The sequence below is a fragment of the Ambystoma mexicanum genome, chromosome 6q (genome assembly GCF_040938575.1).
Source record: "Ambystoma mexicanum isolate Mex_15411 chromosome 6q, UKY_AmexF1_1, whole genome shotgun sequence".
NCBI lineage: Eukaryota > Metazoa > Chordata > Amphibia > Caudata > Ambystomatidae > Ambystoma > Ambystoma mexicanum.
Window position 1 is genome coordinate 1646007690 of NC_090937.1, and position 15512 is coordinate 1646023201.

General features: G+C 49.2%; 1 protein-coding gene across 5 annotated transcripts in view; it reads left to right on the forward strand.

Annotated features, from left to right (window-relative positions):
* Window positions 1–15512, forward strand: part of WDR54 (WD repeat domain 54) — a 266084-nt gene that overhangs the window by 148652 nt on the left and 101920 nt on the right. For all 5 annotated transcript variants that reach the window (XM_069632450.1, XM_069632451.1, XM_069632452.1 and 2 more), the window contains exon 4: window positions 14451–14517. In XM_069632450.1, the coding sequence (XP_069488551.1) occupies window positions 14451–14517 (67 nt within the window). The remainder of the gene's footprint in view (window positions 1–14450; window positions 14518–15512) is intronic.

Below are 15512 nucleotides of genomic sequence, written 5' to 3' on the forward strand. Positions count from 1 at the left end.
GCAACTTAGCATGAATGTATTCCTGAAACACCTCTGAGTATCCTGAACAGAAGTTGGGGAAAGCATGAACTCCTATGTGATGGTTGGAAGAGATCTTAACCGGTTGTAGGTCTCCCCGACTTTCCAGTGAGAAACATTGGTTACGGCAATAGGAGGAATCAAAACTTAGCTGGTTCTCAGTCCAATTTATTCGGGGATTATGCCGGCGGAGCCAAGGGATACCTAAAATGAGAGGGAAGTGGGCAGCCCTAATGATGTCAAAGCGTAAGACTTCCTTGTGATGATCTATCGTTAATTTTATTTTTAAATGTTTTTATTGGCATTTGTGGGTATGCATGTACAGGAATAGAATTCTTAAGCAAGCATATTCGGTTTGTGTCATCTGATGTACATGTTGTGTGCCAATTAACTTACAAAACAGTGAAAAACAAGTAACGAAACAAAATAATAAAATAGTAACATTGACTGTCCCAACTTTTATTGCGGCTTCGTGTTCTATGTTGCCAGGTTCGGGGCGCGGGTCCGGAGGTGTATCTTTGCTTTTGCCCTCTCAGAACAGTAACTGGGTGGGGTCCATAGGTTTGATGGGCTGGTCTGTGCTGCCTGTTGTTTTCTGGGGTTCGAGGGGGACAGGTTCAGGGGGGTTTATAGCTCGTTGAAAAGACCATGTCTCTCAGGAGGGCTTTCCAGGCCTCCAGCGCGTTGCTCACATCGTCGCCTCCCTGTCTGTTCCCCTCCTCCCAGGCTCTGGTCTCAGCCGTTGACCATCTCTCCATTTCTCTGATCCAGGGTTCATACCTGGGGCCCGCTGGGGCCTTCCAGGCCATGGCAATTGTCCTCTTGGCTAGTAAGCAGGCCATATCCATGAGCTTCGTCAGATGCTTGATTTTGCTTAATCTCGGGTAGGTGCCCAGTAGGCACTCCTTGGGTGACCACTCGTATGTCTCTAGGCCGGCGTTCCTGCAGGTCCTTTCAGCGGCCTGCCAGAGTTTCTGAGATTTGGGACAGGTCCAGAACATGTGAATCATATCTGCTAGGTTTGAGGAGCACCAGGGACATTTTGAGTCGGCTGTGTTGCTGAAAGTGGATATTCGGTGTGGGGTCATGTATGTTCTGTAGAGTATGTTCAGTTGGATCAGTTTAAACCTGGCGTTTCTGGATATCTCCTTTGGGTATATCAGGGCTCTCGCCCATTCGCCCTCTGTGATTTCAGTCCGGAGGTCTGTCTCCCATTTTCCTTTCAGTCGGGCACTCTTTGGGTTGGGTCGGTTGTTTAGTTGGGTGTACAACCTTGATGTCGGTCTCCATCCGTCGCTAATTTCGTATATTTCTCTTAGGAGGGGATGTGTTTCTGGCTCCTCGGGCCATTCGACCCAGTTTTTTTTGGCTACATGTCTCACTTTTTGGTACCAGAGGAATTGGCCCAGTGGGAGTCCGTCCCTTTCTTGAAGTGATTCAAAGTCCCTGAAGAGTCCATCATGGAACATGTCCCCCCATGTGTAGAGGCCATGACTCTCCCATCTCCTCATTGTTGCTAGGTCAGTGGGGGATTTGCAAACGTCCGCCAGCATGGGGGTGTCGGGTGTATAAGAGTGCTGCAGGCCGGCTACCGATCTCACCTTGCTCCACACCCGTCTTCCCACCTCCAGTATCATGGGTGGGTTAGGGGGTCCTAGTCGGATGTTCCAAATTAGCTCTTTGGGGTGTAGTGGTGAGGAGTATTGGGATAGAAGGTCCAGCTCAGCTGTAGGTTCATCTGAAAGCCATTTTGCCAAATGTGTCGATTGAGCCGCCAAAAAGTATCTCTGGAAATCTGGTAGTTGAATGCCGCCCTCGGCGTAAGTGAGTGTGAGGGCATTCAGTGTGAGCCGGTGCCTAGCTCGTCCCCAGAGGAAGTCTCTGATCAGGGATTCAAGTGTCTTGAAGAAGAGTGGGGGAATGTAGTATATCACGTTGGTGAAATAGTAGAGGAACCTGGGGAGGACTATCATTTTGGATATCGCAGCTCTTCCCATCATGGAAAGTGGGAGTTTTGACCAGAACTTTATGGATCTTCGCACTCCACCCAATGCGGCCTCTGTGTTGGCTTTGTGGGTCGATATCGGTGAGTGTGTGATGTTGAGGCCTAGGTATCGAAAGGCGTCCACCTGCCAACGGATCCCGATCCCAGGAAGCTCCTCCACTGGTTTATCTTTCAGTCTTGCAAGTGGGAACGCGCATGACTTTTGCCTGCTAAATTTTATCCCTGAGTATCTCGCAAAGTTATCCAGGACATCCAATACTATCGGGGCATTCTCCAGGGGGTCACGCAGGTATAGGAGGACGTCGTCTGCGTATAATGAGATGATGTTGTCTGACCCCCCAATGCTAATGCCAGCGTCGAAGAACTGCCTCCTAAAGTATATTGCCACTGGTTCCAGACCTAGAATGTATAGCATTGGTGACAGCGGGCATCCCTGTCTGGTGCCCCTCTGGATGGGCCAGGCCCTCGATATTATAGCGCCCGTTTTTACTCTTGCCACTGGGTCGCTGTACAGGACCTCGATCCAGTGGATGAAGTGTTCACCAAGTCCGAACTCCCTCAGAGTTTCAATCAGCCACTCCCAGTAGATGGAGTCGAAGGCTTTTATGGCATCAAGTGAGAGCACTGCTAGGTCTTCCTCGCTTTCGGTCGTCTGTGAAATTATGTGTTGGAGCCTCCTGAGGTTGGCGGAGGTGTTGCGTCCCGGGACAAAGCCATTTTGGTCTTCATGTACCAGAGAGCCGATCACCCTCGAGAGCCTCTTAGCCAATATGGTTGTCAATATCTTGGCGTCATAGTTCAGGAGCGCCAGTGGGCGGTATGAGTCACACTTGTCGGCTGGTTTGCCTGGCTTGAGAATTGGGACGATGAGGGTTTCTCTCATGGTGTTAGGGAGAGTGCCCGACTCGTATGCCTCTATGTATACTGCGTGTAGTAGAGGGGACAAGGTCTCCTCGTAGGCCTTGTAGAATTCTGGGATGAGGCCATCTGTGCCGGGGGACTTGCCTGTGGAGAGGGATCTGATCGCGTCCGTGATATCCTCAACCGTGATAGGTTCCCCTAGTTTGTCCCGTTGTTCTTGATTGAGCCTAGGCAGTCCTACTTCGGCTAGCGTGTCTTTTATGTCCGCTGTGGGGATCTTCATCTCATGAGTGTATAGATCGATGTAGAAGTCAGTGAAGGTGTCGTTGATCTCTTGTCGTGTTCTGCGGGTCATGCCGTTCATGTCTTTGATCTCCTTGACGGCCTGTCTCGGGTGTTCCTTCCTGCACAACCATGCAAGTATTCTGCCCGGTTTATCAGCTTCTCTGTGGGTCTTCGAGGTGCGCACTGAGAAATCAAACTTTGAAAGTCTTTCCCATGCTTCCCTGCAGTCTTCCCTGATCAGTTTCAGCTCTGATTCCTTTTCAATGGTTGGCGGGGCGCCGCTTTCGAGTTGTTTTATTTTCTCCTCCACTACCTCCAGTTCCCTCCTCAGTTGCCGCCTGATCCCGCCCGCCTCGGCGATTGTCTCTCCCCTTGTCACTACTTTCAGCGCCTCCCAAAGTGTGCTCCACTTCTCGACTGAACCCTTGTTCATCGTTAAGTATTCTTCCAGTTTTTCTCCTAGGGTTTCCTTGAATGCAGGGTCGGTCAGGGTGTCTGATGGCATGCGCCACGTCGGGATGGGGGGGCGAGGGCCCCTGAGGGAGAGCTGCAGCAACAAGGGGGAGTGGTCCGATATTGTTCTGCCCATGTATTCTGCCGATTCTACTTGGGGGGTTAGTTCCTCGTCGATGAAGAAATAGTCCAGTCTAGTATGGAGGTTATGGGGAGCTGAGTAGAATGAGTATGATCTGTCTGAGGGGTGGAGATCTCTCCAGATGTCCGTTAGTTGTAGGTCTACCACCATCCTAGAGAGGAGCCCTGGAGAAGCGCCGTTGGATATACGTGGGGTTGCCGATCTGTCTAGTTCGGGGTTCATGACAGAGTTGAAGTCTCCCCCCCATATAAATGTGTATTCTCTGTAGTGCAGCAATTTGGCGCATAGGTCCTTGATGTGTGAGGGTATGTTGTGTTGGGGGAAATACGAGTTCACTATGCACAGGGGAGTGTTCTCAAGCATGCCCCACACTATCACATACCTACCCTCTTTGTCCAGCTCTGTCCCCATTTGTTGAAATGGTGTCTCCGGGCTCACCCACGTGTAGACTCCTCTTGCGTATTTCGAGAAGGATGCGCCATTGCCCTGGCCCCCCCAATAGTTCAAAACGTTTCCTGTGGCCTCTGTAGTGAGATGCGTTTCTTGAAGGAGGGCTAGTGATATTTTTTTCCTCTTTAGGTAGGAAAAAATCCGGTTTCTCCGTATATATGTTCCCATCCCTCTAACATTCCATGTAATTAACTTGAGCCTCGCTGCCATTGGATGGGTGGGTTCATTGTTGGGGGGTGCGCCACCCCTTCTTCCTGTGTTGCATGCGTCGTATCATATGGTGCGTGTTGATCCACTTGTGTGGGATGGGTAGGCCCAGCTGGGCCAGGCCAGCTTGTGTTCATTCGGATTGGGACAGTCGTAACAGTAACAACTTGGAACAAGTAACTATAACTAACGCACCCAGCTTCTGTCACCGAGGTGCAGTGCTCGGGGGCTCTCGCGCTGTCTGACCTAATCCGGGTCTCTGGCGCGAGTGGTTGTGTGCAGGGAAACGGTCCACACTGTTCAGTGGTGGGTCCGTGGTCCGTGTCCATGGGTGGGAGGTCGGGTGAGCCCGCAGTCATTCAGCATTCTTATATGGTAGTTTCGCTTCAAAAGTGGTGTAGCTTCGTTTCGGTTTGGAGTGTGATACCAAGAAGATGGGTGCTCCGGCCGCGACAGTTTGCGATCAGCCTTAGGTGCTTCCGTTGTGTTCCTCCGGTGTGGGTTCTCTGGGAACCTCAGCCAGGTTGTTGTGTTCCATCCACATTGTAGCTGCTTCTGGTGACTCCAAGAATATCGCCCGCCCTTTGTGGATTATTTTTAGTCGTGAGGGGTATAGCAGCATGTATTTCAAGTTTAGTTTCCTCAGCCTGGCCTTGATAGGAACGAAGGAATTTCTTGCTCTCTGCACCGATTGGGTGTAGTCAGGGTAAATGGTGATCTTTGAGTTACCCCGCTCTATTGCACCTCCTTCTCTTGAGAATTTTAGGATCACCTCTCGGTCTCGAAAATTGAGGACCTTGGCGATGATGGGGCGGGGATAGGATCCAGGAGGGGGCCTCTTCTGGAGGGCTCTGTGAGCTCTCTCAATGGCAAATCCCTGCGAGAGGTTCGGTGCCCCTATTTCCTGCTGTATCAGAGATTCGACATAGGCCGTCGGGTCCGTGGTCTCTGACCCCTCCGGTACGCCCAGGATCCTGATATTGTTTCGTCTGGCCCTACCCTCTGCCTCCTCGGACCTTGCCTCCAGGGAGCACACCTTCCGTTTGAGGTCTGCGACCTCTTTCTGTAGGGATGTGGTCTCGACGGAAATGTCCTTCTGTGAGGATTCAATGATGGTGACGCGCTCCGTTAGATTGCGGGCGTCTTGCCTTATGAGTTGGATGTCAGTCTTAACCTCCCCTATTTTCGTATCAATGAATGTTCTCAGGGCTGCGATCGCCTCTAGCAGTTGGTTATGCCTGGCCTCCTCTCCAGGGGCATCCTGGACTGTTGTGCTCTTCGGTGTGGAGTGGGCAGCGGGGAGAGGCTTGGTTGTTACGAAGGGGTCTAGGGTGGCGTTCTTAGGTTTGTTCCTCGTGGTGGCCATCTTCCCTCTGGCGGCTGTAAGCTGTCTCGGCAGGCAACGGGGGTCGGTGATGGGACCAGGTCAGGCCCCCAGGGGAATCGTTCGTGATTGCCGCGGATGGGCTCTTGTGTTCTGGGGCCAGGGGGCTGGGCGAATTGATGGCGGCTCCGGCTGATGGAGGAGGCCTTGTCCCGACTCTCCGATGTCGAACACTGTCTGCCCCTCGGCGGCACACCGGGCTCCCGGGGTCGAGGATCGGGGAGGAGGCTCCTCCGTGTGCCGTCAGTGTGCTCCCCCTGAATCGATCTCTCTGTGTCGTCTTCTCCCTCGCCTCCGTCTCTGTTGGCCGCGTCGCGATCCTCCGTTGTGCCTGTCCCTGGCTGCCGCCTCAGTTCTCGGTGGTGCCCTCGTGGGTTCTAGTGGTCGGGCCGAGAAAAGCAGGCTGGGAGTGCTCGAGCCAGTGGTCGCGGGTTCCCGGACCCGGTGCGTGCCACTGGTTTGTCAGCGCGAGGCGGCCGCCATCTTGTGTGCCTCGCCCGTAGGGGAGGGGGGAGCCGGGCCGGCTCGCGGTAGATGCTTCTCAGGCCCCGATTTTTGTCGGGGTAGGGCGGAAAAGGGGGGTCTTCGCCTCGGTCTCTGATGGGTCGCCTTATATGCGGTGTCTGTGGGCAGGAGCACCCAGGAAAAGGATCGGACTGCTGCGGCTCAGACGGAGCTCAGGGAACTCGCGTCCTCACTCCTCGGACATCAGGCCACGCCCCCGATGATCTATCGTTAAGGCTAGCCCCTCTGTAGTTTGGGTAATGGGGCCAGAGGATAAAGGGGACCCATCCACACCTACAACCTTCTGACCCTCCTTCCGCTGTATCCGGCGTAGACCCACTTGGTCGGCCCACAGGGTGTCGACGAAGTTGCCTGCCGCACTGCAATCCAGTAGAGCTAGGGTCTTAATTTGTCAGCTGTCAAGGTCAAGAAGTACCGGAATCACCATAAGTCTGGAGTCGTCCTGCGACCTGGGTGAGGAAACCGAGAGGGAGACATAGGGACGAGGAGAAACGTTTGGAGACCCTTGGTCGTCTGTCCCTATTGACGCCGAGGGGGACCGTTTCCCGACCTCTTGCTTGGCAGTTCTGTGCAGTCTTTAAGAAGGTGTTGGCCCGAGCCACAGTAGGCACACAGACCTTTCTCCCGTCTGCGACGTTTTTCAGCCGAGGTGAGTGGTGATCGGGTGGTACCGATCTGCATTGGTACATCCGTCGGAGAGACTGTGAAACGCCCAGGGGAAGAGTGTGTAAGGGGTTCTGGAAGATAGCCAAGGCCCTTTTGTTTGCGACGTTCAGCCCTCCTTTCTTGGAGGCGATATTCTATGTGAAGGGCCGCAGCAAGCAGATCCGCGAATGTAGGTGAACGAGGAGACCTCGCAAGCTCATCCTTAATTTCTTCCTTCAAACCCCTTCTGAAGATGGCGTATTGTGCGGATTCGGCCCATCCTGATCCGGCCGCCAACGTTTTGAATGTTGAGATGTAAGACAAGACATCCAGGGAGCCTTGTTTGACGTCCAGCAATTCTTCACAAGTGGTAAATGATAATTCCGGGCGTTCAAAAGTCTGCTTTAGCAAATCCTGAAACGCCGAGAAATCCTGTAAAATGGCGTTACCACTGGTCACTAGCGGAGTAGCCCAGGATAGTGCGTTTCCTGTCATATTCGAAATCAGAAAGCCCACTCGGGCTTGATCAGAGGAAAAAGTGCGAGGGCGGAAGGTGAAATACACCATACAAGCTTCTAGAAACTCCTTCACCTTGTTGGGAGAGCCGTCAAATTTTCCGGAGGATAGCGCCATGGGTGGCAATTCAGGGGGAGCGGGTTCTCTAGCGGAGACCATCTGTTTTAGCAGAGCGTTCTCGGTCTTTACCCCTTGTAGCTCCTGAGACATTGCTTGGAATGCTTTCCATAGCTCTTGGACTTGATCTTCCGCCGACATCGTGATTCCTTTTGCCGTTGCAATCTGTGATCTAGTATGCACCCTGACTCCGACCTCGGCCTCCCCAGTACACACACTCTCCTCACCTGAGCTGCTGGAAGTGTCAAGGTCTTGCAGGTGGCGTCTCGCGAGGTAGTCCTTCTGTTTTTTGGGAAGATGGTGCTTGTCATGGAGGGAAGCCACAGTGACTGCTGTAAAAACAGCTGTCCCGCGACTCCCTTCCGGAAACAAGCCAGAAATCAAGGAAAAACCCCCAAGGGGAAAAAATCCTGCAGTGGAGCAGTGACGCTCTTCAATCCAGATGTCAGTATGGACCGTTGGCAATGGTCGAATCCGAGGCAGAGTACAGTGTCTGTAGCGAAGGGATAGTCCAGATGCCAGGAGTGCAGGAGTAGCAGAGTATGGGTAGCTGCGACCAGTATGAGGCAGGAAGGAGGGCTGGACCTGGAAATGGGACGGCTGGAGGAGGTAGAGCCTCAGGGAAAGCAGAGAGGCCAGGTAAGGAGAGGGAAGGAGAGAAAGGAAATAAGCGGCAGGAGCCGCAGAGGAGAGAGAGAGAGACCGGCAGAGCACTGCTCCGCCTAGCGGGGGAAGGAAGGTGCCGACTGCGAGGATCCGGAGAGTATAGAGGGAAGCAGAGGCACCAAACAGCACAAGTAGGAAAGTTTCTGTAAGAAAGCCAAAGCCAGGGGAGAGAAACAACACAGCGTGTGAACCCGGAAGCAGGAAAACATCCAGAGGAGGGTTGCAACGCAGCGTCGTGCCGGAAGGCGGAGCCTTAAATACGATCGGCTGCGCTGCGCTGCATCGCTGGAGACGCCGAAACAAAGAGGGGACTAAACTCTACCTCCGCGTCTCCAGCTCCAACGTGGTAGCAACCGCCAATCTCGGCTGCGGTCGGCCTGGCGGATGACACATCCACACAGTAACATGCCCTTTTGACTCCCAAAATACTTCTTCTGTTCTAGACATCTCCACATGTATACACACCAAATAACCTATTGTATCAGATGTAGAATTCCAGAAATGCATACACTTCTGAAATATTCCCTAGGTTCTAAGGATGTACAATCAATGTATACACTCCCACACCGCAGTACTTACAAATGACAGGGGCTAGGGTTTAATCTGTTTGCCTCTATAGTATTGCTCCCCTCAGGATTATTTCCCCTTCTCATAGACAAGTGGGCACCCTCTCAAGGACTGGTTCAGTTCTTCCCCTCTTGGACGAAGTGGACACCAGTCAGCAAGATGGAGTCAGCTTCCCTCCACAGCCTGTGTGCTGTCTCTTCCACAGAAGGCTTGTAACTTTAACTCCAAGTAGGCCTCACTTATAGTGCTCTGTTAATAATCCAAAAATGGGTCCAAAAGGAAACCAGTCTCCTTCCTCTGGTTATCAATTCTCTGTTCTCTCTTTCTTCCTCTACATCAGTCAATGAGCGAGCCAGTGGCCCCATAATATGTGGGTCTGAACTAGTAAAGAGCACAAACCATACCACTTAAAGGTGTGTATCATAATCTAATTGGTCAATATATGTGATTGGAAAGTGTTCCAAAAGTGAAATCTCACTAAACCCACCCATCCATGGTCATTGGGCATCTTAATGAGGAGGGCAATCTAATGGGAGTGACTTCTAAACCTAATTCCCAGTTTGATGTGATGTAATCTTGGAGATTTCTGCATTAAATATTTGTAAATTTCTATAATTGCTTATTCCACACATGCTATCATATTAGTAATCGGTTCATCAGATTGCTCTCACTCAGGCAAATTAAATATTTCTGGTCTGATCTCGACACGATTTATGGTGGATGAGTTATGCATTTTTGTCTTGTTCACTGTAATACTTTTATACACAAATTTAATTTCCAACGCTGAATAACAGGCTCTCCAGCGCGGATGCTAGCATATATAAATCACTGGCGTACACTGTTCTTGGCTCTTTATGACATTTTGTTTAAAAGTTATAAACAGAAACATGAATCCTATGTAATTTCAATGATGCATTTTTTTCTTATTTAACAAAATTATATGTTACCTCCACTTAATCTGCCCAGCAAAAGAGCACCTGATGTTCCATGGTGTTAGTCCAGGGCTGTGGCGTTTATGACCCCCTGTGAATGCTTGGTCCAGGACAAATGTTCTTTGCTCTCAGTCTGGCAGGAATGTTTTATTGACTTCATTTGCGTCTACTTGGTTGATTGCTAGACCTGGCTCCCCTTCCTATCCTATCACTTAAAGCAGACTTTCAGTCTTGTCACGTGTGAACAATTTTCTTCAAGAGAGGCCTAGCTGGTTATGATATCAGATTAGATGAGAGAGGGCCACTACTGACCGCTGTTCAGAGTAAATTCAATGTATATTTAAGGATTTAAACCCCTGCTCAGAGGCAGTTGGAAGTCGTAAATGGACAGTCTTGGTTTTTATTACCTACCTGCTGTCCTTGTAATGGAATGAATATGCTGTAACAAACGCTGTGATACCCCCGGGTTTGAGCGTTCTATAAATGCTATGAATAAATAAATAAATAAATACATATGCGTGTTTCTGTGAACCAGGATCCAAGCAGTCATCTACGTTTATGGTAGTTTCACTTCCTTAATAAGGCAAGGCATCTGTCTTCCTGTAACTTGTTGGGGGATGAATGACGTTTAGCTGGCGTTGGCCCAGCTTCATTCAGGTTGGGTTTCTTTCGCAATGGCAACCTTTTAAAATTATATTTTCTTTTCCTCTTGATTTTACATTATCACCAAACACAGCCATTTTTTAATTTCTTTGCAATACAACACCTTTCACAAAGACATATTTTCAGCATCTGGAGGTTTCAAAATACTGATTCCTATTCCTGTACAGGAAATAAACGCAATGCAGAGCCCAAATTAAGTTGTTGCCTCTCCTGTGACACGCTGTGCTTTTCATCTCAGATTGGACCGTTTTCCATTTTATGAAACGTTTGCTGGATTCTTCCATGTGACTGAAAAGGTTTGTTTTTGTGCCTTGTCTTTTACTTTGGCAATATATTCTGATTATAGATGGGCTGCAAACATTGCGCATTCCCTCACACATGTTTTGCAGATGCTGTGCGCAGGCTGCAGCTAACATGTTTGTTTTTAAACTGGTGCTTTTCTTTCTTTGCATAGATTTCCCTATAGGTCAGGGGACTTCCTGCGGGTTGCTTTGTTTGAATGGTTTCTTGTTTTTGCAGCCCAATGGTAGAGAGCCTGGCTGTATAACTACTGCCTTTTAATTCATATCAATATATCAATGAAGCCTGGAGCTAAGTTTGGATGACAGTCTTGGTTACCTCCTGAGATCTACTGTGCACATTCCGGCTGATTTGAAAGAAGACAGTAGCATCTTATAACCCAAGGCAAAGGTGCTGGCAAGGGGAGGGGGCGTTACCAGCAGGTAGCTGGTGGTTACCAGGACAGTACAGCCCACCGTGAATTAAATGATAGCCTATCACACCTGTATCAGGCGCCAAAAGGCAAGGAATAACAAAGAAAGGATACTAGAAAGATCTGCCTATGTAGAAAGAACGGATGATCACTTAAGGGTAAAGACATTTATGCGATAGTTATTTACAATTATGTTGCATGATGCAACGAAAGATATTGAATGAGAATGGAAATTGTTTAGAGAAAAACTATATGGTGTGAAAAAGGGGCTGATGGGCCCGAGAACCGGATTGGTAACCAAGTGAGAAATAACTCGTTAGAATTGCTACTGATGCATTCTTGGGGAGTGGGAGAGGAGAGGGCGCAGGGCGGGAAAGGGTGTTGGGGGGGTGGGGTAAAAAGGGTTTCGTAAGAGATAAAGGGGGAAAAACAATGTGTTTAATCAATGGAAAAAGCACCATGTTACATTCTGTGAAAATACTTCAACCAAGATAGGTCATACAGATAAAAGACAGACTGCGTGTGTGAGCTGTGCGTTCAGTGCAAATCAGGAGAGCACTCCAGTGCAGACAGTTGAACTGCAAGATGTGGTGTGCCAGAGAAAAGGGGTAGACAAGCAGACATCTGCAGTTCCCTTCCACACAGTGGACTCTGCGTGGAAAGGAGTGAGCGGGGTGGACCGGAACAGAGCAGAGATGCAGCAAGTGGGCAAAGAAGAGCCGGAGGAGATATGTAGAGAGGCCATGGGACACATCCGCATTGGGAGGTGTGTGGTATCCATCAGGTGGCTCCAATTGGGAATCCTGAAAAAAGATAATTCCTGCATTCCAAGCCAGCTGATGGCACCGCGCCTTATTAATATGGCACCATTCAAGATTTTGACGGCCATCTAATCCTGTGTGGCTAGCTTGACTGTATACATTGACACACCTAGGCAAAGGTGTATTGAGCTGTCTGGGAGACTCCTCCAGCTCAAACGTCTAGTTAAATAAGTCAAATAAGGGTAAATGGATAGGCTCTGTTCATAGGCTTTTTTGGGCAGAGTGGCCACTTTGCCAGTTCCAAGTGCCCATTCAAACAAAGCATGGCCACAATATGCACCAGGACTAAAGCATGCTGGATCTAAATTCAATGACTAGCCTATATGCACTAGGATTGCCTTATACCTAATATAGAGTTCATGGTATGCTTGCCATTGGCATTTTATGCAACCATAGTGACGCCATCTCTGTATATGGCCTTCAGGCTTGGAAAGGCAATAGTGAGTTATTGGATGAAGTGAATCTAGTTGTGCGTTTTGTATAGGAATCGTGCCAAAGAGCTCGAAGATGCACCAAGATGTCTTGTATCCAATAGAAAGCCACTTCTGAGTTCTCAGAGCAATTCAGTGCCCGAAAGAGTGATTGTCATCCAAGGCGCTTAACGATGTATTTTAAATCCGCTTTCTCTATACATGCGAAGGGGAGCTCATTACAAAATTCAGTGTGTGGTGCACTGCGACTGTTGGTACACCTCCTGACCACCAGACTGGTACCTTCTCCTGAAACCAGATCTGGGATTACTGTTGGGGTCCACATATTTGCCTTGAAAAGGAAATTAAATTGGGCGGTGTATTTTTACATATTGCATCACACATTTCGGCTTAATAATGATAATGCTTAATGATATGTTGTATTCTGCACCACTGTATGTAGTAGGTACGCCTTTTAATAGAACTACTCTCAGTCTTGATGCTATAAGGCTCCACCTACTTGTTGGACCCCTGCATCATAATTTCTGTTAGCAGCAAAGTCTTGAGTTGGGAGGACACATGAGTGACTATTGTTCTATCGGCCACTGAGACGCGCAGAGAACTCAGCAAAGCATCATTAAGAGAGCATTGGCTGGATCTGTCAAAATAGGGCCAAGGCTCGTTCATTGGCTGTAACTAAGCAACAGTTAGCAGTGGAATGTGTAAGTGAATGAATACGGCATCGGGTAATAATGTCCCCATACATAATATCCCATACATAATGTCGCCGGGGAAAGCCATTGGCGACATTATGTATGGTGATGGGTTGTGGGTATGTCCCCCGCTCCCCTCGTAAGAAGGATGTTCAAGGTAATAATGTTTCTGCAAAAAACAGCGACTTTTTCGCCGGGATGCATTTTTGCTGGTACATTAATACATGGAACCAATTAATACATGCTGTTGGATGCGACTAGCATCTCCGGCCGGCCCTTGAGGTTGCTTGCTCCTCATTCCCAGCTGTTCCATGTGGCAGTACGCCATGCCTTTGCTTGCTCTTCGTTCCCAGCTGTTCCATGTGGCAGTACGCCATGCCTTTACTTGCTCTTCATTCCCAGCTATTCCATGTGGCAGTACCCCATGCCTTTGCTTGCTCTTCATTCCCAGCTGTTCCATGTGGCAGTACGCCATGCCTTTACTTGCTCTTCATTCCCAGCTGTTCCATGTGGCAGTACGCCATGCCTTTGCTTGCTCTTCGTTCCCAGCTGTTCCATGTGGCAGTACGCCATGCCTTTACTTGCTCTTCATTCCCAGCTATTCCATGTGGCAGTACCCCATGCCTTTGCTTGCTCTTCATTCCCAGCTGTTCCATGTGGCAGTACGCCATGCCTTTACTTGCTCTTCATTCCCAGCTGTTCCATGTGGCAGTACGCCATGCCTTTGTTTGCTCTTCGTTCCCAGCTGTTCCATGTGGCAGTACGCCATGCCTTTACTTGCTCTTCATTCCCAGCTATTCCATGTGGCAGTACCCCATGCCTTTGCTTGCTCTTCATTCCCAGCTGTTCCATGTGGCAGTACCCCATGCCTTTACTTGCTCTTCATTCCCAGCTATTCCATGTGGCAGTACCCCATGCCTTTGCTTGCTCTTCATTCCCAGCTGTTCCATGTGGCAGTACGCCATGCCTTTGCTTGCTCTTCATTCCCAGCTGTTCCATGTGGCAGTACGCCATGCCTTTACTTGCTCCTCATTCCCAGCTGTTCCATGTGGCAGTACGCCATGCCTTTGCTTGCTCCTCGTTCCCAGCTGTTCCATGTGGCAGTACGCCATGCCTTTGCTTGCTCTTCGTTCCCAGCTGTTCCATGTGGCAGTACGCCATGCCTTTTCTTGCTCTTCATTCCCAGCTGTTCCATGTGGCAGTACCCCATGCCTTTGCTTGCTCCTCATTCCCAGCTGTTCCATGTGGCAGTACGCCATGTCTTTGCTTGCTCTTCGTTCCCAGCTGTTCCATGTGGCAGTACCCCATGCATTTCTATATTTCCCAATTGAAGAGCGTTATATTTTCTCTATTTGCAGATGTACGAGTCTGATGGGTCCATAATGGTTTACTGGCATGCACTGGACGCACTGGAGACACCACCAGGCAAGTATAAATGAGTGATATAAGGTTGTACTAAAGGAACACAGCAAATGTGGCAGAGTAAGGATAGTGCAAAGGGGATATCGTACTGAATTATTAAGCAGGCGCCCAATATACAATACAGTAAACTTATCATCACTGAATGGTAAGATCCCCATTTGCTCCTTGTGGAATTAACACTATGCATTCAAATGATTGGCGCCCTTCAGTGGTGTGCCCAGTGCCTCAGAAAAGATTTGGAAGTGGGAGTATTTTACTCCCTATTTTTTTAAAGTTGGGAGTAAAATGATTTTTTAGGGAGTAAAAATGTAAGTCCAATTCCTAATGGGAGTATTTTATAAAAGAGTGTAAACGTGTTTTAACTGGTACACGGATATGTTTTTGTCAGTCATAATTATTTCCTTGCATCTAGTTAGTCAGGCACATTAAAAGGTACATGTTTACTTCTTTCGATCAGGCAGTTATAATAGGAGTTTCTTCCTGTGGTAGTACGTGCACCGCTGGTCCAAACATATGCATGGAGCTGCGTGAGTGAAAACGGGGGCACAAGGTTCAATGCGTCTGTTTTCTATTTTTTGTTGCCAGTATTTTTACTCCCGATATTTCTTTTTGAGGAGTATTTGCTTATTTTTAGGGAGTAAAATTGGCTGTAGGGCAATTACCTGTAGGGCTGAGTCCAATTCACTTGAACGTGAAGCTGAAAGGGGGACATATATTGATGTCCATGTTCCTGCTTTAGGACCGAGAGACTGGGAGCAATGCTTTGCTTCCTATCCCCTCTGAAAGTTACTCCTTCAGCCCCCTTCAGCCTTCTCATGACAGTGCCATCCTTTCATCTCTTACAGGGCCGTGCCAGCCCTCCTCGGCCTCAAATGTTCCCCATCCTGCCTTTCCTGTGCCCCTGGAATCTTCAGGGTGACCATCTGCTTTGCACAGTCTCAAAGTTCCTTTTTTACAACCAGTCCTTTTTCACAGCTCCTTGTCAGCCTTCTCTGACT